General features: G+C 42.9%; 1 protein-coding gene across 1 annotated transcript in view; it reads right to left on the bottom strand.

Annotated features, from left to right (window-relative positions):
- Nucleotides 1-2,691: 2,691 nt before the first annotated feature.
- Nucleotides 2,692-23,511, bottom strand: part of LOC139442329 (echinoderm microtubule-associated protein-like 6) — a 43,338-nt gene continuing 22,518 nt past the window's right edge. The window contains exons 19-35 of the mRNA XM_071223125.1: nucleotides 16,801-16,932; nucleotides 15,807-16,072; nucleotides 15,138-15,339; nucleotides 14,569-14,689; nucleotides 13,077-13,176; nucleotides 12,533-12,662; nucleotides 11,641-11,913; nucleotides 11,064-11,284; nucleotides 10,495-10,652; nucleotides 9,758-9,875; nucleotides 9,435-9,623; nucleotides 8,516-8,682; nucleotides 7,883-8,045; nucleotides 7,514-7,617; nucleotides 6,156-6,309; nucleotides 4,557-4,657; nucleotides 2,692-4,039 (exon numbers count right to left, since the gene is read on the bottom strand). Of these exons, the coding sequence (XP_071079226.1) occupies nucleotides 4,015-4,039; nucleotides 4,557-4,657; nucleotides 6,156-6,309; nucleotides 7,514-7,617; nucleotides 7,883-8,045; nucleotides 8,516-8,682; nucleotides 9,435-9,623; nucleotides 9,758-9,875; nucleotides 10,495-10,652; nucleotides 11,064-11,284; nucleotides 11,641-11,913; nucleotides 12,533-12,662; nucleotides 13,077-13,176; nucleotides 14,569-14,689; nucleotides 15,138-15,339; nucleotides 15,807-16,072; nucleotides 16,801-16,932 (2,624 nt within the window). The 3' untranslated portion in view covers nucleotides 2,692-4,014. The remainder of the gene's footprint in view (nucleotides 4,040-4,556; nucleotides 4,658-6,155; nucleotides 6,310-7,513; nucleotides 7,618-7,882; nucleotides 8,046-8,515; nucleotides 8,683-9,434; nucleotides 9,624-9,757; nucleotides 9,876-10,494; nucleotides 10,653-11,063; nucleotides 11,285-11,640; nucleotides 11,914-12,532; nucleotides 12,663-13,076; nucleotides 13,177-14,568; nucleotides 14,690-15,137; nucleotides 15,340-15,806; nucleotides 16,073-16,800; nucleotides 16,933-23,511) is intronic.

A 23,511-nucleotide genomic window follows, 5' to 3' on the forward strand; every position in this document is an offset into this window, starting at 1 on the left:
TTAGTGTTGCATCCAGACGTGGTAACAATCGCTCATAGCATGATGTTTGGCTCTTAAAAGTCACTTTGTTGGTTGTCTCGAACCCCAGATAACTCAAACTTTTTCCCAAGTCACAACGAGTTCGAGGCAACAGAGGAAAATTCTGTGCACATCTGATGACAGAGGATGACATGGGGGAAAAGTCAAGGTAAAAGTCATTGTAACTGAAAATGCTTTCAGTACCTGTAAATACTCTTAGGTCTGTCTAGTGTGGTACTTTGTCAGACTTAAAACCCAAATCTTCCAAACAGAAATGGTAAGTATGCCAACTGTCAAAATATCATTGTAAAATCAAACTTTTCTCCATATATTGTATATTCAGACTTAATCATTAGGTTGAGGCTTTTGATGAGTGAATAAGTTTAACAGTGGATGTCATTAACAGGTATTGATAAAGGTATCCCAAATTTACACACACTGACTAAAATATGTTTTATTATCTCAATGATATGTTACAAGTATTCCCCGAGATTTGTGCCATGCTTTACAATGTGACCTCTGGTAACCTTGACCTTGGATTCATGAAGCAGAAATATTGCATGTTTGTATTTATGTTGTTTTAAACATGGGTAAATAATTTAGTTAAGTCAGGAAGCAGCTCTGTAAACATACCTAAGAAACTCTCTACTGATCCCTTCGTACGAGGGCTAGTCAAAAAGTTCTAAGCTTGACTAACTTTCAACTAACGGCCACAACGAAGTGAACTAGTCAATGTAGTACATTGTTTGAGTAGTTCATTGGAAGTGTATTTGGTCTGTTGAGGCCGTTTGTATATTAGTGACAGCCAGTTTTACGTGATAGGGGTCCAAATGGACACAGAAATGGAAAAGAACGAGTGCCGAGCAGTCAAGTGTTTTTCATCCAGTACTCCCCAAGAAATTCATGACCGCATGTCACAAGTGTATGGGGATAAGTGCCCTAGCTATTGCAGTGTTAAAACGATGGGCAGCTTTGTTAAAGGCTGGGAGAACAAGCCTTGATGATGACCTCAGGTCCCTCAACTTCCATCAATTAAGAATCAATCAAGGAGATAGAAAAACTGTCAGCTGACGTACTACCTTTGCTGAACTTGAGGAAGACGCAGGTCTAAGCCATGGATCCATTGAAACTATTATTCATGAACATTTACAGATGAATAAGATATCTGTTAGTTGTTCTAAATTCTGATCTTAAGGAAAAAAGAACTGACATTGCCTGAGAAAATTTAGGGCTAATTGAGGAGGATTTCGTCAAATTCAAAAAGAGATTAGTAACGGGTGATTAAACATGGATATACCACTTTGATCCCCAGTCAAAACATCAATCCATGGAATGGCAATGTTCCACTTCTCCAGCACCAAAGAAATTCAAGTCTTCAAGATCAGTGGTGAAAGTTATGGCCACTGTATTCTGGGATGCAAAGGGTGTGATCTTTGTTAATTACTTAGAAAGTCAAAAGACAATTATTGGTGCCGACTATGCTGATTTGCTTCATCGCCTGAGAGATTCTATCAAAGAAAAGCGGCAAGGAATGCTGACTGCTGGAGTTCTACTACATCATGACAATCCCTCTTCGCACACATATTGACTTGCAAAGGGTGCTGTGCAACAATGTGGGTTCGAAGAGCTTCCTCACCCTCCATACTCGCCAGACCTGGCACTACGTGATTTCCGCCTGTTTCCTAAACTGAAAGAACACCTTCATGGAAAGCTGCCGTGAATGGGTTTTTCAGAGTGGCTTCAGAAAACTGCTTGCTGACTGTAATTGAAAAGCATCACTATCAATATGAGAAGTGTATGTTGAAAATATGTTGAAAAATAAAAACTCTTTCACAACTGTTGGATTTGTTTGTTAGGCTTAGAACATTTTGACCAGCCCTCATAAATAGTTATGTAAGTTAGCATTGTATTCAGTTTGTCTTCAGTTATCTGGTCAAGCCCTGTTTGGCCAGTAATTGTCATTTCTATTGTGTCTGTAGCACGTGACCAGATCTTTAGCCTTAAACACTTCAACATTTCATTCTCTGGTCACTGCTGCTTCTCAACCCTGCATGATTCACAACACTGAACTAACTGTGATAACTTAATTCAGATTACATTAGTAATTAATATTTATCATAAGGAGGTTAGGATCTGATATTTTAGTCTTGTAAACTAGCTTTTATCATGTTAAATGCATATCTGTAATAAAGCATAATTTGTAACATCATCCACATGACATGCAATGTTGTAAATACTTTGCATCGTTGGATCATAGGTTTTTCGGACATCATACGTTTTCAGACGGCGATGTTTGTTGCAGTTACTCTCACTAAAACAAGGGGTGTGGCTTCACACATACATTGTAAATAGTCCAATGTTGACCTGTTCTTAAAATAAAGTTGTAAGATATAAGTGAGTGAGATGTTTTACAGTTCTTGTGATAAACGACAAAATTACAAATGTTTCTAAAGCATCTGAAAACCAATAAATCAGGGATATATTTAACAATGTCATGATACATTAGTATGTATTGTGATTAGCAAGGAATAAGTAACCAGTAGAATGTAATGTTATTAGTCAGGATAATCTTCCCACTATTTTTACCTATTTCATGCTTTCTGTTTAAAAAGGTCAACAATCTGAAAAATGAATTCCCAAATAACATAACACAATTAGTTTACTCATGTTTTAATAAAATTTAAACTGAAGAACATGTTGTATAAAATTGTCTACAAGGCAGGGAATGTAGGTTTTACAAAATACAGCGATATCAACGACTTCCAGGTAAGCATACATCAGTAGGTACCTGCTACATATAGTACTAATAGACTCCTACAAGATCCTTGTACTACAGCTGATATAATATGAGATACAGATATTTTGTAAAGGCATTATCACAGTTGTTGAAATGGACAGAATAAATATAGCACAGACTTTACATAAATTCATCAATATAATATCAAATATCAAACAAAGTAACTGTATTATCATCAACACAAGCTCAAGACAACATATAATATCTAATGCAAAGCAAACTGGACAGTAATCACTTACTACTGGTTTAATGATAAATTTAATGTGGTGGAAAAACTTACTATGGGATCATATTGATGATACATTCCTCTGTCGCCCATGCAACGTGATTTTGGTGTGAGACATACATTTAACAATGGACATGACCAGTTTGAAAGTATCCTCAATATTTCCTTCTACTATTATGAACTATACAGAACTCCGTAAAATTATGATATGGTTATGATATGATTATTGTAAAACAAAATACACATAAAATTGTTATCAGTTCAAAAAGTTCATGAAAACAATCATTTCTATCGTATGAGTGCAAAAAGAAGTATTTCTGAAAAAATATATATTAAAAATGCTCCAATTACACAGATACAGAACAAAAAAGATTTTGAGAATGTTGAAAATTTGCAGTCAACATCCATAAATACCAAATACTCCTGATACAGGTACTAGCTACATGTTGAAGCATTAATATTGAGCTATCCAGTAAGGCACTGCATGCTCAGGAAGCAGACATATGTGAACCAATTTAACAATGATACTTTGCGAACATATTCAAGCATATTCCATAACTTCAAGAACATGTATGTGTTAGACAAATATTCCAAACAGTAAGTTCCACCATGATTCAACACAAGGTCACAACAATTACTCTGATGAATGATCTTTGTATTGTAACAATGTCACATTAGAGATAAACCTAAAATGGCAATAAACTCACAACAAGGTGGTCAGGCAATGCAGATACAAGAGCATGCATGACAAAGACAAACAAATATGTAAGTTTATAATAGCTATATTTTCTTAAGTCTTAATGTGTAACTTATGTCATATGTATACACACATGCTGCCTGAGTCAAAGAGAGTTGAATGCTATGTACAGAGAATGGTGGACAGTGTCATGTGACGTGGACATGATCATGCGATATGCTTCTACTATGGCATCTTCAGTTTCTGGCAGTGTCACATGTAGTTGGACGGACAGAATTAAAGGCACTTCCAAACAAACACACTGAAATACAAGAAAACACAGTTAATACTTTTCAAACGTACAAAATTAACATGTTAATAAGGCCAGATAATGCTTTTTCCAAATGTCGTTTTGATTGTATTTTACTTATAGTGTTTATTTCATTTAAACGATTCAACCATGACAACATCTTCCTTTTTCCTTCATTTTGCCTTCTGCCTATTGGCATATTGAACAAGAAAATCCATAAAACAAATTAATTATGCATGGCCTCACTGCTTAAATGACTACATTTTCAGATTTGAATGCCGATTAACTTTCGTTAACAGTATTACCCAGTACATCATTCATCCTGTCACAGGATATATTTTTGAAAAATAAACACTACAGATTGCAATTATATTTTGGATAACAATTTTCAAAATAACACTATTCTACTATGTATGCTGGAGTTGAGAGGAAATAGATTTCTGTAAGAGTTAATAAATATTTCAATCTTTGCAAATTTGGTTCCATTTCATGCACCCAAATAAAGTTATGACTGTCAATGTCAACTTACCAACAGTCATCTCCTCCGGTACTGACAAGGTGCTTGTCATCACTGGTAAAGCGGACATTAGTCACATGTGCAGAGTGACCTCCGAACCTCTTGTGAGGGGCCTGCAATAACACAAAATACAACCATACTGTCCCAGTCTATTATCAGCTATAGTCGAGTCGCACAGACACTCTCCTTACACATGCTTTGAAGACAGCTGTTACATGTCACACCTGATAACCCTTATCTCAGACAAAAAAAGATTGCTAAATAAACATAAGGTTACTAGAAAATGGGAAGTTGTATATATACAATAGCAGGGTTAGCAGGTCCTCTGCTGGCCACATGTCATCATGCAAATACATGCAAGTGTACCATGCACATGCCTGGTCAGAAAGTTAAAGACGTATTGTAAACTTATTTCAGGATATGAAACTTAATCTTAATCACAAAGAAAAATCACAAAGTATCAAACGGATAAAATAAGTGTGCTTGATGCAACATACTTATGTGCTTGACAACAGTTATATTTGGAAATATGTGCTGTACAGTGTGGTGTGTGTATGTATGACAGACATACAGGAAGAGAGACAACTAGGAATACTTGGGATATAGTATCATGCCATCTATGGAACGTGGTCCTATCTTCTAATTACTTGGTTTACAGATTTTATTTCCCAAACCATATAAGGCTATTGGTGAAAATAAACATAAAATTGCAGAAACTTATACATGTTTAGGTGTTCTGGAATGTATGGGCATGGGGCTGAAATCAGGGCCCATTTGCACAAAAAGATCTTAGCACTAAGATGATCGTAACTCCCCTACTTTAACATTGCCTTACAATAGTCGTAATGCTAAGATCGCTTTGTGCAAGAGGGCCCTGAACATGAATAAACAAATGTGGTGCTGTGTTTGCTGCTTTGAATGACAAGTTAAAGTATTTCTTGCTTTTTAAATCAAGTTTGGAAATTTTAATATAACTTAAGTTTGAAATTTTGTACCAGATTTGGGTGGAAAGAAAAGAGGACTCTTTCTTAAAATTCTGACATAATTCCACATCTGAAGAGTTTTGGGGAACTGCAAACCAAGTAATGAAAAGCAAACCACCTGACTATACTATACTATGCACATGCTGCTGGATGGCCGTACTGATGCAGAGTGTGCTACACAATCTATGTACATGTATCTGATTTCAAGGAAATATGAACAACACATTTCTCAACTGCATGTTGTGTGGGTCTTGTGCAAGCTGGGAGGTCATAAGTTGGAGACCAGTATGTAGGTAATATTCATTCTGAAATCTCCATATATACTTTCCTTCATCCCACACACAACTACTAACCTCCTTGCACACATGATACAGATCTAGCAGAAGAGATGCAAAAGTTGACACTTACCAAACTCTACAGAAAGAAAGAATAAGAACCATGTTACAGTTCATCTTTTCATTAATGGTAGTAAGCATCATAAGTTCATCATAAATGTTTTCGTGTCAAATGTACCAGGGTTGTTTATTACCATAGAAAACCCCTACCTCATTAGTGCTCTACAATTGTTATCTCACATTATTTGCAAGATATAATACCTCCTACGTTCAAAATTATGCTTCAAACTTACCATTTTGTCAGGACATGGGAACTCGAAGAGTTTGACGAAACCAAAATCGTCGCCAGTTGCTAAGGCATTTCCAAGATGGGAGAGATGTGCACAGTTGACATCAGCATTACTGGAATCCTTGGGCCAGATGCCCAACACCTCCGGGCCGAGAGTGCTGCAGCACAGACAATAACTAACATCACGATAACGCTCATGGTAAAGTGTGTGTGTAGATAAGGTTAGGTTACGACTGAATAACGGACATGAAGTAGTAACATATAGTTACGTGACGTCATAACATTTAGGAGAACTATGACGTCACAATACCAAGGTGACAATGGACAAATAACTTATGCCTTTACATTTAACTTAGGCGCGTATTTATGAATGAAATGTTGCTCTTTTTGAAACAATGTAGGTTCATGATAAAAATTTAGCTTATATAGCGGGAAAACTAAAAAGTTGCCGCTTCCACTTGTTCACTGAGTGGAATCGTGCGGTTGTGTGGCTGCTTTATTTGTGAACGGTGAAGATTCATTCTTCTTTTTAATTTAAGTTCTGTCTTTCCAATATACTTTTTATTGCATCCACTACAAACAAACAAGTAAATAACATTTCTAGTATCACAAATCATATTTTGTTTTACAGTAAATTTAGTGTCCTTTGTAATTTGGACTGAACAGCCTTCAATTATATTGCTGCAAGTAAGGCAACATTTGTCACTGCACTTAGAAACCTGTGGAGTGATGACAACAGAATCAAATTTAGAACTTGTTAAAATCTTTCTAAGATTTTTGGGTCGTCTTTGGCTGTTGATAATTTTGTATTTGCTCAATATCTTCTCCATTTTAATACTTTGATTCAAAATAGGCAGGTACCGTTGAACCATGGATAATGTTTTTTCATGATTAGAGTTGAAGGTAGATACTAGAGTTAAATTATTCCCAATAGTGTTTTCTTCAGACTTTTCTTTCAGTTTTAGTTGCTCAATACTTAGCGCCTTCTGTATGCTATCTTCAATTAGCTTCGCGGGATAATTTTGATGCAGTAGGAAACTCTTGAGTTAACCAAATATGGTTATACTCATACTCCGACAAGTTACATGGTGTCTATATAGGAATATTCTCTTTCAGCCTCCAAACAGCACCTTCCCATATTCTTAAAGGGATGAATATGCTCACATATCAACAAATTATTTTGACAAATTATGCAGCCTGCTATATGACAGTAAATACAAGTTAACCAAAACCTCCACCTTTAAAAGCACCTCTCCCTCCACCCCTAGAAGTACACCCCCTGCACATCCAACCTTCGAAGTACCTCTTCCTGCACCCTTTGAATCTACTCCCCCTGCACCCTCCCTGCTCTCCCTGGCCTACCTGGTCCACGATATCCAGGTGATCTTGCTGATGGCTTTAGGATCCTCCACCAGGGTTCCTCCAGGGACGGCAAAGATCTGGTTTAGATAGGCTCCTGTTGATACCTGCACAATACAACATGGCAACTGTTAGAACATGTGACTCAATTCAGTATGAGTTTACACAGTTTTCATCAAATATTGCAGCATTATTACACTGTGGAACATCATGAGAAGTTTTCGCACATTGTATCTATGTAGAGAATAGAACCAGGGTCTAGAGAGTGACAAGCAAATACTTAGACAACGAGGTTACCCCCAAAACCCAATCTGATTGCTCTAGCTTGAAGAATCTTTCAAAGTAGAAGAACTTCCTGATTCTTGTCCTTACCCGAATATACTTGCTGTCGGCGGAGAAGTCCATCTGTATGACAAAACTTGGGATGCCATTGCAGTAGCCCTTGCGCACCAGGTTTGGGCCCTGGCTGATGTCATAGAAGTCCACACAGCTGTCCTCCGACCCCACAGCCAGATACTTGTTGTCAGGGCTGAACCTGCATACAGAGGGGTTAATGTCAGTCTCAGCAAGGAGGCACCAACATTGTGTTTAACATTTTCTTTACATGGAGTATTGAGTGGCTATATTCAAGCTATACCACTATCAAGCCAGGACCAAAAATACCAGTTACTAAAAACATGAACAATGCCAATGCGGCACACTGATACAATATCTCAATGTCACAGTAACTGACCACAAAATCCACTCTACTCTGCCCTTATGACAAGTAACATGTTACTGGAGACCAATTCTACCTAAGAATTCCAACATGGAAATCAACTAAAGGTTTTGTATGTGTAAGTCAGTGAATACTGATTCACACCCTAGTAAGTGATAGAAACACAGCACATAGCACATTTGACTGCTATCATGGCATCATGTTCTTTAGCTCCATGTCCACCACTAATATTTAAAGAAAATTACCTTAATTGTGAAGAAGCCCAAAACAGTGAATAAGGTTGTTACCTGATGTCATTGATGGACCCAGACCGGTCTCGTTTCTTAGTCCACAGTTTCAGGTCCTTGGAGAGAATGAGGAACTCCCCATTCTTGAGCCCCACAGCAATTAATTCCCCATCTCTGCTGAAGGAGACAGATCTGGCAGGACCTACTTCTAGCTTCGCCAGCAGTGCCTGTAACAATAACAGGATGAGTATAAATGAGTGAACGTTGTTTAACATCAATGTCAGCGAACTCCAGATACACCACAGCAGCCTGTAGATAATAATGAAGTCTGGACCTGACAAACTGATGGGTGATATCAATGTCCAACAATGTTTTGGTACAGTGACATTCAATCAACCAAGTCACTTTTTATATTCGACGTTTATGACAAGCAGTGTGTGCTGGGGACCTTGGCCCAGGTCCCCACAGGAAGGACTATAAAAGAGCTAGACACTGGCATCTGTGTATGTTCATTTATGGAGCGTATATATAAGAGAATTTTCTTTTTTTATAAATATAAAATAATTGTAATCAAAATGGTTAAATGTAGTTTTCTGGAGGTGAGGTGAAATGGGCTTTAACGTCAAGATTATTGCACATATATTGTGCGTGTGTGTACTAGTCCAGACCAATGCCGATTTATAGTGCTAGTCCACCGAGATACCATGCCGCAGTTTAACATGAATACCCCACTCAGACACAGTATACTGTGCTGACCTGTCCTTGCTTTAGTCCCTTAATGCCAAGCAAGAGACAGGGTAACAACAAGTACCAATTTTTAACGTCTTTTGGTGTGACTAGGCCGGGGATCAAACCCCAGACCTTCTGCTCTCTGGGCGGACGCTCTACCATCAGACCACGGAGGCAGTCAGTTCTCTGGAACATATCCATACATATCCATGTGACAGCAAAGAGTCGAAGTGTAAAGATAGTGCCCTACCTTGGCAGACACATCCCAGAGTCGGACTGTTCCATCATAACTAGCAGTGATGTACTGAGGGAGGGTAGGATGCCTGTCTAGCCCCCACACTTCACCTTCGGCATGACCACCAACTATCGTCTGGACTGTTCCATTTTTCTCTCCTACCTCAATGACATCGTTGTCTTTTGTACCAATCAGAATCTTGCCCTAATAGTAACAAAAAAATGAGTACGAAAATCTTAGAATTTCTAATAAGATACAACAAGCAAATGATATGAAATTCAGACAAGACAGCAAAGGTGGGAAGTGACTGACTGAAATTGAGTATAAAGGATCTGTACCTTGTATCTGAAGACGGATTTGACAACTTCCGGCTTGAGACGTCCCTGCCCGACAGAGAAAGCTCGGCAACGCTTCATATCCTGATCCCACAGTTTCACAGGTCCATTTTCCTTGGACCTAAAAATGTATATCAGTGAGGGAATGAATAGATTTTTCATACCACTTTCAGCAATAGTCAAGCAAAATCACTATCTCATCTATAAGTGCCATGTCATAAGCTGTAGCAACAATGAAGACAGATGAAATCCAAAGTCAATTCCGTCATCAAAGCAAATTCACCAAGAATAGTGGGTTAGAATTTAGCACTTGGAAACAAACCACATGTTTGTCTGAAGTTATGGGATCCTCAGGGCTAGTAGAATTTCAGACAGTGTTGTAAAACAATCTTCCTATTCAGTCAAGACTCCTATCCAGAATACACTCTATCCGTAAATAGGTTTCATAAACTGTATTCATTCAGATCTGGCACAAGACATGAATGAAGCTATCATGAAGATATCAACTTTGTCAAAATCTATTAATCACTCATAAAGTGATATATTCTCAATAAAACCTATACATGGACATATGGATGGCTGAGAACAGTCCATGATAATATCTGGACTCTGCTTCACCAGTTTTCACTTACCCAATTACAAAATAATCCACAAAATTAAACACACATTGCTACAGCCCCATATATTCAGAGCTAAGCATTGCAAGTCTCAAAGAAACAGAACTTGCATAGATTACTTACGGTGTTTCCTTGCCTCCAGTGACAATGAGTCCATCTCTGAGTGTTGTATACATACTGAACACAGGGCCATTGTGAGCCTTCTGTACCAGTCGTGTCAGAGTGGTGTCTTTCCACACATAGACATCCCCACTCATGGCACCTGTGTAAGTGAGGTTGTTCTGGAAATACAGGATAGACATTATCACTTTATGACTGTTTTGTTATTCATACATGATTTACGATTATGTAGCGTCTGATTTGGCTTCCTTGTCCAATGTCTTTAATAAAAAGTGATTACAGATATTTACAAATAATACAGATTATGAGGGCAAAAACGTTTAAAAATGTTTCAATATAACAAACGGAAGTTTGATGCTTTTTCTTTAAAACTAGCACAAAAATGAATGAAAACCATATCTGATAGTTTTAAAGTAACTTACAGTGTCCTAGCAGCATTCAGAGACATTGTTTTACATACAGCTAATTGCAATTTATCACCAAGGTAATATTCATGTTACATAAATGAACATATCTTCTCAAGTGGGATAGAAAAAAGTCACAAAAACATAAAGAAGATATTGTTTACGTACAGCTCCGAAGGCAACAGACAACATGGTCTGCATCTTCTTGACATCTGCACCTGACCCTGCATCGGTGAGGATGCCCCGCTTGCCCACCAGCTGACTGCCAGCTACTGTCCAAAACTTCACATGCTTCACACCCACAGACACAAACTGAGTGTCGCTGTCGGGACGGAACTCAGCCTGGAAGATTCTCTGGGAATTTCCTGGTGCAGTTGCTACTTTGGAACCTGTCACATAGACAATGTATCTACTGTGGAATCTTGGATTAAAACTCACGATTGTCATGCTAGGCCTAACCGACACAGCTTCCACAGTGAACTACGTCATTTAAAGACAAAAGTGAGCAACATGTGTGAGGATTTATGTCTTTGAACTATGAAGGGCCCTTTCACATAGCATTCATAGTGCTGTGATTTTCATAACCCCTAAAGTTTAACATAGACATAGACCCAGGCTCAGTTCCACAAGTGATCATAGTGCAGTAAATGTAGTAAATGTATGTTACAATGAAAGTTATGACAGGCATAGCACAAAGATCACTTGACTTTCATTTAACATTCACATATTGTCCATACAGCCTTACCATCCTGCCACCTCCATACAGCCACGTTATGCTCATCTTCCAGTCCCACAGTCAGCAAGTATTTCCCTGTACATGAGAAGTCCACGGAACAGACTCCCTTGGAGTGGACACCCTGGACAATAGACATAGTCTCCTTGGTCACTGCATCCCACACATGCACAGATGGCGGGTTGCCGATCTGGCCGCTCGCAACCACATTCTTCAACTTCGGGTGCTGATTGACAGTCAAACAGATGATGTCATCAGTGTGCTTCACATAGAATGACTGGCTTCCTGGAACAAAAAATACAAAGTGTAAAAAGCTAAAGCTAAAAAAGGACTTGTTACTATTATCATAATATGAAAATGATTCTATAAACTATCACTAGTTACTGAATTGATCCTTCTCCCTAGTTGATTTTGGTCAGAAAAGGAAACTAGTTCCCCGTAATATTTGGCTTATTGTGTGAAACTGTACCCCAACAGAATCTTGCATACCTCAAATTCAAAGGCAACAGTGATATATCTTGAACATTGTAACTCATATTGACAGATTACATACTTACAAAACTGGTTTAGTACATGAACCTAAATGCATGATACTATTCTCATTGGCACTGTTCAAAAACATCATGTGTATGTGTACGGGTATAGCTTTATCCACCTTTAATATTAAACCCATAAACCCTACAAAGTAGCTAATAGAGTGAGAGTGAGAGATTGCATAGTATTTCAAGCCACTTAACAATATTCACAGCTGGGGGTCACCAGAAACAGACTTCACACATAATACTCATGTGGGGAATAAAACCTGGTCCTCGAGTCAATACTTTTGCCCTTATACTTTCTACCTACCACCTCCAGACTGTCAATGGAACATAGTGCTACAGTATGTTCATATGTGTGTCTGTACCTGATGACAGATTCTGCACAATGCCTGCACCGGCTGCATGGAAGACAATGTCAGCACCGTCGTTCATGTAGCAGAGGTTGCTGCGGGCATCGAAGCCTCTGTAGCCGTGGATGTATTCTAGCTGCAGATCCTGCAATCATGAAATGTTGTTACTTACACCCTGACAAAATGCATTCAAAACTTTTTCAATATACAGCAAACAGCATGATTATCAATGGGCAACACTTTCATACAGTATGCAGTCTGCTGGTAGTTTTTTAAAATATAATTCATGATATATAGGAGTGAGTGAGTGAGTATGGTTTTACTCCGCTTTTAGCAATATTCCAGCAATATCACACCAGGGGGACAACAGAAATGTGGGTAATTGAACCCGGATCTTCGGCATGACGAGTAAACGCTTTAACCACAAGACTACCCCACCACCCCTCATTATAAATAACAAAGTCTTTACATTTATTAGTATCACTTTATCTTGTTGATACATGGCAGTAATCAATATATGATGTCATATTTGTTCATTTGGAGGAATGTGTCTACTCACTGTAACCTGGGTCATCTTCCTCCTCTTCCCCCCGGCTGTTGGAGGGGGCTCAGCTCTCTGCACTTTAGGGGGCTGGGGGGCACCTCTGCTCACAGCAGGCCTGCAAGTAGGAAGAATTTTGAATGATTTGAGTAATCAGCACATAAATGAGCAGAAAGGGACGTTATAAAGCCAAACAAAGATGCAAATGTCCCCTCTTGGAAATATTTAACAATGTATGTCATGAGTTGTCTATTAACGCTGATTTTCTATGCATAAGTTTGTCTATATACTATTCAGCACCTTCCTGCCCTGTCTACTCCCAACACAGAGTAAGCTATACCATCTAACAGAACTTCTACTGAATTAAGTGAACTTGAATCTGGCAGAACCAGTACTGACCAATGTGAAACTGCTACTGAAAATGGTCGAACTACAACTGAACATTCTGGATCTGCTACTGAACATTCTGGATCTGCTACTGAACATTGTGGAACTGCAACTGAACACTGTGGAACTGCTACTGAACATTGTGGAACTGCTACTGAACATTGTGGAACTGCTACTGAACATTGTGGTCCTGCTACTGAACATTGTAGAACTGCTACTGAACATTGTGGTCCTGCTACTGAACACTGTGGAACTGCTACTGAACATTGTGGAACCGCTACTGAACATTGTGGTCCTGCTACTGAACATTGTGGAACTGCTACTGAACATTGTGGTCCTGCTACTGAACACTGTGGAACTGCTACTGAACATTGTGGAACTGCTACTGAACATTGTGGTCCTGCTACTGAACACTGTGGAACTGGTACTGAACATTGTGGAACCGCTACTGAACATTGTTGTCCTGCTACTGAACATTGTGGAACTGCTACTGAACATTGTGGTCCTGCTACTGAACACTGTGGAACTGCTACTGAACATTGTGGAACTGCTACTGAACATTGTGGTCCTGCTACTGAACACTGTGGAACTGGTACTGAACATTGTGGTCCTGCTACTGAACATTGTGGAACTGCTACTGAACATTGTGGTCCTGCTACTGAACACTATGGAATTGCTACTGGACATTGTGGAACTGCTACTGAACATCATGGAACTGCTACTGAACATTGTTGATCTGCTACTGTTTGTATTTTTGTAGTTTAATGCCGCTGTAAATAATCAAGTCTCGACCAGACAATCCAGTGATTGACATCATGAGCATTGATCCACACAATTGGGATACGATCCACTGCTTGAACTAATTGAACAAGTCCCAAATGTAGTGGAACTGCTACTGAAAGTAGTGGACCTACTAAAATATCATAGCAAAACTATTACTAAATCTAGCGGAACTGCTACAAAACTTTGTGGAAATACAACCAAATGTAGCGGAACTGAAACAGAATCTTATGGGCCTTCTTCTGTAACAGATACAGAACCTAGTAGAACTACAACTGAATCACATTGAATTGACACATAGTCTAGTGGATCTACTACTGAATATAGTGGAGCTCCTGCTGACCTGGCCAGCTCCTGAGTGTTCTGTAGGTGTGGTCTCACTCCCGCCTTCTCTCTGATGGGGTTCACATAGATCTTTGATCCATAGTCCATCTTCTTTTCTCTCTCTACGTCACTGTCATAGCCTGTAGGGACAAACATGATTAACTGACTACTACTCACATAATGACTATGACTTTCATCATTTCAAATATAAAACTTAAAGATGTACCTGGGTTTCAAAATCCAGATATTGTCCTCAAACAGGAGGTTTCCAAATGAGGCACAGACTGATGATACACCAGTCCTCAAAAGTAAGCATGAAAGTTAAGGGGTCCTTATAATAACTCTCATGTTGAAAGTTTAAGATTTAGGGGGTCTCTAGATTCTACAAAAGGAGCAAACCTCTTGGACCCAATGTCCCCCCTCAATTTCTAAAAACTGCATACAGATACCAAATGTTTGCAAGATTATTAATTTCAGGCATCTTTGGTCTCTAAACCCACAAAAAACTTAAGCTCTATCTTTTAGTTTAAGCATACTTGTTTATGCAATCAAACTGAATATCCCTGACATCTTTGTCCTTGCCCCTACCTTCTTCTTCCTCATCGGTGTCCGAGTCATCACTGTCTCCTGTTGCATTCGTCCTGTTCTCAGACAACCCAACACGGTTCCATACCATCACTGCGGTGTCAGCGCCGCCTATAGAGATAAGCTTGGTGTCACTCTGTGACCATCGCACGCTGGTTACATGAGCGCTGTGGGCGGGATACTTCTTGAACTTAGAATACTTGCCCTGAACAGAAGACAAAGTTAACTTATTGAAACAGGGCAAATAGGATAGTGAGTGAGTGTGTGAGAGTACTGGAGAGAGTGAAGGATTGTTAAAGTCGTCAATAGCAATATTAGCTTAATCACTGGTGGCACATTCCAAATCTGACCACTTTAACTACAGCTGGAAAGGGTGAAAGATGAAAACGCCTTGTATGTATCCTGTGCTGGCTGCGTGAGTGAATATTATAACTATATCATGCTGGTGTGTTCCTAGTTTGGACCAGACAAACCTACAGTAGACAGCATGAAAACCTATTCACACAATAAGGTTGCAAGAATAAAAACAGCATGGTCAAACATTGTAACAATCTGATCCCATAATGAGATAATGATGACCTGTTGTGCCTCCACAATCACTACAAGGTGCTGTCATAAAGTTCAAATGACAAATTCACTGATCTAAGACTAATAAACATTACAAGACAATACCTTTGCCGGGTAGTTGAAGAGCTTAACAAAGCCGAAGTCATCTGCTGTAGCGAGTAGGTTGCCAGACTTTGTGAGACTGGAGGCATTCACATCTGTCACATCACACTTGGGAGGCCACACACCTTCACATGTGGCTCCCAAAACACATGTCCAGCTGTCCCAGGCAAATCTTTCTATTTCCTGGTTCTTCAAGGTTATCCTCTTGCCTCTTGGAGCCTCGAAAAACAGCTGTTCCTTAGCACCTGAGTTAACCATCAGTACCTTTCCTGTGGGTGAGAATTAATAATATTCTAGCTTTCTCATTTAAACCATGGTAAACATGTAACAGCACACAAAAGTTGAACAAACTGATAAGTTACAAAAAAATCTAATTAATATTATGAATAGGAAACTTAATAATCATTTCAATGTTTGCAACAGAAATGTAATACATCGAATCCCTATCTTTCACTATTACTCTGGAATTGTTCCTAGTCAAATTTCCGAAATGACAAATTTCCAGGTTAATCAATCATGGGTATGTAGAAATATTTTTTATTAATACAAGGATGGGATTGGTTTTACCCAAAAGCCTAGGGAACTATATGATTCATGCATATAGTACGGTGGAATCAGAATCAGTATCAGAAAACTGATCCTTGACAACAAAATTCACTCAATTCCATGAAAAATACACATCCCTGTTTATATGAAGGCCAGTCTGTTCTCATCCAGAAGGTGAGTTTCAGGCTGACAACTGGACTAACAGGACTATTTATAATAGTTAAGCATGAAAACAACATACACTTGTTTCTGACAGCTGCTGACTGTGGGTTATTCAGGTAGGACAGGTTCTCTTGCCAAACTGCCCAGTAGTTAAGGTATCATAAGGACTAGGAGAGAGTTAACATTTTTTAGGCTTTTGCCATATTATATGATGAGGACTAGTGGACTAAAAATGTTAGTTTCTATCGCTGATCTAGTCATGTTCTGGGAAGCTTTCAGGTACACCTACCACTGTTATCCCAGTCAATGTGAGTGATGTAGCTCGATGCCCCCTTGCAGGTGCCGACTCGCTTAGTGCTCAACACATTGTAGATGTCCACAAAGTTGTCATGGGAGGCAACCGCAAGGTATTTTCCTGCACCTGAAATAACAGTGTAACACATACTGTCAGATATGTTCACAAATTTTTACAAACCTGTAGAGGTTATGAATTCTCTGATGAAATCCTCCTTGGGGCACTTATTGCATTTTCCTGGCTCAAGAAAATCTACATGACATAGTTGTAACCATTTTCCTTAATAAAAATTGTTACCACACAAAAAACTTTGTTTTTGTATGATATACGTCCACCCTTATGGTGCCTCACCCTCCACGGCGCGTCACGCCAAGGGAAGCAACTCTCACCCAAATCACTTTCCATATGTCTAATGCTGACGGAATGTGGGGAGGCGGGTGGCCGTGCCCCAAGGAGGATTTCATCAGAGAATTCATAACCTCTACAGGTTTGTAAAATTCTCTTTCAGATTAAATCCTCCTTGGGGCACTTATTGCATCAAGATAGACTCCTAAAGATAATCTAGGAAGTGGCATCCGTCAGCAACAAGCGTGCATAAATACATCGTATTTTGATTATTTCAATGAATAAACAAGAGTTCAATAAATGGAACCAACCTTATCGTGAGGCACCACCGTCGAAAGGCGGGGGCTGGAGACAGGGCGTTATCGACCATACACCATGAAAAGAGCCATTCTTTGTGGCTTATCATATCGAGAACTCGAGACACACACACCCCCCACACTTTTTTTGAACAAGTGATATTGGGGCACAGATCACGAGAGCCTATAAACCCGCACAGAGCTAGGCCAGAGGGTCCCCGTAATCGAAGGAGTGCATGTGCAAATACGATGATTATCGAGTGGTAATGGCTGGTATTGTATCGACCGTAGAATATAAAATCCGGACCGTTACTGAGCAGTGTTATAACCGGTCCGGGCGGTCTAAAATCTCGAAGGCTCAATCGGCTAGAGATGTAGAACTTTGCCCAGTTCGGAGAACTGACTGACCAAACCGAGCACGCTCGCTTGAGTGTTTGTCAAGTTGGTAATGTTTGATGAACGTGCTCGGCTGGCTCCAAATAGCCGCGGAGCAGATCTCCTCAATGGGCAGAGCCGCGGCATACGCTTGTGTCGTAGCCACTGCTCTAACCGAATGAGCCTTCAACTTGGTAGGGGGGTCCCTGCCTTGAAGTGTGTACGCCGTACATATAGTAGAGACTATCCACCTGGAGATTGTTTGTTTGCTCGCAGGTGAGCCAGCCTTCCTACCGCCATAACAGCAAAATAGTTGATTATCCTTACGGATACCCTTAGTTCTGCTGATATAGGACTTAAGGGTCCTGCGGACATCCAAGACATGAGCATGTCTTGTAGTGGTCCCCGACGAAGAAGGCTGTGAAAGAGCAGGTAGCTCAATAGGAGCCGTCACGTGGAAGGCGTGTGCGACCTTAGGACGGTAAGAGTCCGGCAGGCGAATACTGACCCTGTCCCGGTGAAAGACAGTTAGTTCGGGATCGGCTGACATTGCGTGAATGTCGCCTACCCGTCTGCCGGACGTTACCGCCACAAGGAACGCCGTCTTCCAGCTCAACAGCTGAAGAGAGAGAGACGACAGATCCCGAAAGGAAGGACCGGACAGCCAATCAAGAACGATTGACAATTCCCAAGGGGGACTGATCCGCCGGACAGGCGGTCGGATCCTGTCCACACCTGCTAAAAAACGCTGCACTAATGGGTGCGCACCCAAAAGTGCCCCGTCGACGGGGACGTGAAAGGCAGCGATAGCTGTAGAGTACCCCCGGACTGTCGATGCGGCCAGGCCGACATCTAGTCGCGACTGGAGGAACTCAAGTACGGCTACGAGATCTGCAGAAAAGGGATCTGCAATCCCTCTATCGACACACCAGCGTGCATAGCAGGCCCATCTATCCTCGTACTGAACGTTTGTCGAATCCCTCCGCGAAGCCAGTATTGTGTCTGCAACTCGTGCAGGAATACCGCTCTCCTGGAGGCGATTCCGGACAGTGGCCAAGCCACCCACTGAATCCTGGGATTCGGGTGGAGGGCCTCGTTCCGGGATAGGAGGTCCGGTCGTAAAGGTAATAGAACAGGAGGCTGAGCCAGAAACCTGAGTATGACTGGAAACCAACTCTGCGCCGACCAAAGGGGTGCCAGGAGCACAAGTAGTCGCGCAGGCTGAGTGGCTAGCTGAGACAGGACCTTGGAAATCAGAGGTACTGGGGGGAATGCCCACAGAATTCTGTCCGTCCAATCTAGCTGGAAGGCGTCCGGTGCCACCGACCTCGGGTCGGGGACTCGGGAGCAGAACGTTGGTGTCTGGTGATTCACCCCAGACGCAAACAGATCCACCTGGAACGACCCGTATAACTGGGAGATAATCCCGAATATCCCCGGGTCGAGCCTCCACTCGTGAGGAGCGAGGATCCGGCGAGACAGAGCGTCCGCACGGACGTTGTCTACCCCCGGGAGATAAACAGGTAGCACCCTGATAACGTGTGAGTCGCACCATAGGAGGAACTGCCACGTCTCTTGGAGAAGCGACGGAGACACCGTTCCCCCCTGCTTCCGGATGTAAGTCATCGCCGTTTGGTTGTCCATCTCTAGACGCACCACTTGGCCACGAAGCAGATCCAGGAAGCGTTGGAACACCAACCTGACCGCTCTCAGTTCTAGCACATTGATATGCAGTTTGATCTCCTGCTGGGACCATAGTCCCGAGGCAGTGTGATCGTTCAGAACGCCTCCCCAGCCGGAGAGTGACGCGTCTGTTTGAACTGTGAGAGACGGCACGGGAGTGTCGAGGGGGAGCCCCCGGGACAGATTCCCGACCTCGGTCCACCACTGAAGGTGTGCATTGAGCCACTGCGGAGTCTCGAGAACAGTCTCGAGATCTTCCGAGTTCACCCAAAGTCGACGGAGCGCTTGTTGAATGGGTCTCATTCTCAAGCGCGCCCGCCAAACCACATCCACTGTCGCCGCCATGTTGCCCAGTAACTGGAGCCATGTACGAGCAGTGTGACTGGCGGACAGAAGGAACTGGGAAGTAACACTTCTGACCTTGGTAATGCGATCTTGTGACAGAGATACAATTCCGCTCACCGTGTTGAAATTCGCCCCTAGGAAGACTAGATTCTGAGTAGGGCTCAGATCTGACTTCTTGAGATTGACTATCCACCCTAGAGTGATCAGAATATCTATCACTTGTTGTGTAGCTATCTGACTCAGGGATTGCGATAGAGCTCTTAGTAACCAGTCGTCGAGGTACGGATGGCAGAACCGACCTTTCGACCTGGCCACTTGGGCGGGAATCAACATCAGCTTGGTGAACACCCTCGGGGCCCTAGCGATCCCGAATGGTAGAACCCTGAACTGATAACACCTCCCGTCGAAAGAAAACCTGAGGTATTTCTTGAACTCGGGGTGTATGGGTACGTGGAGATAGGCGTCTTTTAGGTCTATTGACGTTAGCCATTCTCCGGTCTCGACAGCTGAGATCACCGAGCGCAGTGTCTCCATCCTGAAGGACGGTACCTCTATAAGTTTGTTCAGCCTTCTCAGATTGAGAATAGGCCTGAACCCTCCGTCTTTTTTGGTGACTAGGAAATACGTCGAGTAGAAGCCCTCGCTTTCCTGTCCCACGGGAACCGGTTCGATCGCAGCCTTCATAAGAAGTGCGTCGACCTCGGCACGGAGGAATTCCGCCCTCTCTAGGGTAGCAGGCACCGGAGTGTGCTTTATCCCGGAGAAGGGGGGCGGATGGTGTTTCCACCGAGGCAAATGGCCATCCCTTAGAGTGGACAGGGTCCAGGGATTGGATGTGACTGTCTCCCATTCCTGCAGGAATAGAGCCAGTCGGCCGCCTACGGGGACATCCGGCTTGAGGCAGTGGACCCCGGCTGTCGGCAGTTCGATAACATGCGACCGTGGGTCCGCCCGGGGCACTTCGGGCGCTAATGGGAACCCGATGGGTTCCCGGCCCCGCGAAAAGGCTGCTGGCCTCGACCAGCTGCCCTGCCCCGGCCCCTGCCTCTCTTGCTCCTCCCGGCGCCCTTACCTGAAGGAAGCGGCTGCTTCCAAGCAGGTGCAGACTTCTGACCCGGCGCATCAGCGTAGGAGGAAGCAAGTGGAGAGGTCCGCTTACGCGGTTTAACGCATGGTACCTCCAACAAGGCCTTAGAATCCTTGATGGAGGCATACAACTGTGCGGCATCTCGGACCACCTGCTGAGCCCCAGGGAAGAGGGTGGCACCCATCTTATATGGCAAAGCAAGTAGATCCTGGCGTGTGGAAGCCGAGTATTTGGATACCGACATCCACAGCCTGCGCATGCCCATGACTGCGCACATCATCTGCGAGGCACAGCTACGAATAGCGTCCCTGGCAAGATGACTATGTACCTCCGTCAGTTGCGCGGCCAACTCCGAAGAGTCGGCCGGCCCCTCTCCCGCTAACTCCCTCTGTACGGCCGACAGATAAGCGGAGTGTACGGACACCCGGAGCTGCTGACATGCGTTACGATATTGCTCCTCGAAGCAAACGTAAGCAGCCTTCAGCTCCGTACCGCACGCGGGAAAGGGTGGCAACCGCCGGCCCTGCTTGACCTTAGCCAAGTTGGGGGTCGAAGACCCCCCCCAGGGTAACGGAGGTCCAGACGCATTCGTCCACCACCGGTACCTCAAAATCACCATCCTCTGCTAACGGGTACCGCTTAATAAGTTCGGGCAGGTCGAACTTCCTGCGGGCACCCGACAACAGAGGATTGATGACTTCATGCACCAATGAGGACAGAATACGGAGCCGCACCTGGGGCGCCTTGCTCGGAGCAAAAGCGTCCCCCGGAAGGCGGAACTCAGTCGGATCCGACTGGGGCATAGGCGCAGCCACCTGAGGCAGTACCTGGACAATCTTGTCCCGTACATGCCTCAACGAGGAAACGAAGGAAAATGTTCCCGAGGTCTCCGAGTTGTCTTCCCCCTCCTCCATCCACTCCTCCTCTCTCGATTCCGAGCCGAAATTAATCGACTCTTCCCCGAGAGAAGAGGCAGACGAAGTCGGAAGGGGACGCCCGAAGGCCTGGGCCTTCGCATCCCCGGGCTGCACCCGGCCCGAAGCCGAGTCCCGGTCCCGAGGTGCCGGGGGTTCAAGGGAACCCACCTGGCTCTGGGCTAGCAATCCGCTAGAGGAAGCCTCGGCCTCGGAAGAGGCGTCTGGCTCCGCTAGGGAGAACTGTGCGTCGGTAGTGAACGGGCCAGTGCCCGCCACCCATCCGCTGGGGAGCGACCTCGAGCCGGCGCCGAAGCCCGGTCTGAGATCGTCCCCGAGACCAAGTGGCCTGCCTCGGCCGACGCCGGGCATATCACAAGGTCTCGAAGCCGCGTCCGGCGCCGACAACGGGGAAGGCTCGGTCCGCATCTCCTCTCGGAGCTGAGACTTTACCTCCTCCATCATCGACGCCATCTGCGACCTCAACAAGGCAGAGATGTCTGCCAAAGACGGTGCAGGAGAGGGTGCAGTGATTGTGACGGGGACCCTAGAGCCTTCTCCCCCGGCCCCCGGGGAGGGAGCGGAGGAGACAGTCTCAGCTGCTTTTTTTCCCCTTCTTACTTTTTTAGATGGGGGGGGGGGCGGTCTTTGCCGATCTAATGTCCACCCCCGCCTTCAATAGACCCTTAAAGTGTAAGAGGTCCACCTTCCTCTTTTTTTTGCGCCCGTGGTGTAAATGCAACACAGATCGGGCATGACCCATCGTCATGCCCGTCTTCGGCCAAACACTTTATGCAAGTATCATGCCTGTCTTGGGGGGGAATCGAAGCCGAGCACCCCGTACACAGTTTGAAGGTCTGTAAAAAAGACCGTAATTTTTGAGTTTGGCGGGAAGGGTAATAAAGTGTATCAGTGCGATTGAAAGATCGGAAAGATACGTGCATAAATTGTGCAACTAGAAGCAAAGGCGTAATTTAGAATGCGATTGGTAACGCGATACTAATAGCCAATGTCGTAGTATAATTATAACACCAAAGTGGGCGTGTTACGCGCGAAGGTGTAAAAAAACCGTAAAAAAGGTAAGTGTAATTTAAAAATAAATAACACACCACCTTGGGTTTATTAAAGGAAAAGATTGTAGGCTAAAGCCCGATGATATAACATTAAAAAACCCAAGCCGTTTTTGATGGCCCTGGTGTTACATGTATCATACGTGGCACTACAAAATGGACGCTACTACGGCCTTTGTTTTCAAAGGTATCATACACGTGTCACATAATTACAACTTTATAACTTCACAATGCGATGTATTACGCCTTTGCATGAAAGAAATGTACCATACATACAGTTTGGTCTGCCATGGTTCTTGTACGAACGATTATCTTGTACTTTGTTTTGTCTTGAAAAAAACAGCACGTCTGTCTTAGTCAGATGACATAAGGAAAGTGATTTGGGTGAGAGTTGCTTCCCTTGGCGTGACGCGCCGTGGAGGGTGAGGCACCATAAGGGTGGACGTATATCATACAAAAACAAAGTTTTTTGTGTGGTAACAATTTTTATTAAGGAAAATGGTTACAACTATGTCATGTAGATTTTCTTGAGCCAGGAAAATGCAATAAGTGCCCCAAGGAGGATTTAATCTGAAAGAGAATTTGAAATT

Source organism: Haliotis cracherodii, unplaced genomic scaffold (assembly GCF_022045235.1).
Source record: "Haliotis cracherodii isolate W230 unplaced genomic scaffold, xgHalCrac1.p SCAF_5, whole genome shotgun sequence".
NCBI classification, from domain to species: Eukaryota; Metazoa; Mollusca; class Gastropoda; order Lepetellida; family Haliotidae; genus Haliotis; species Haliotis cracherodii.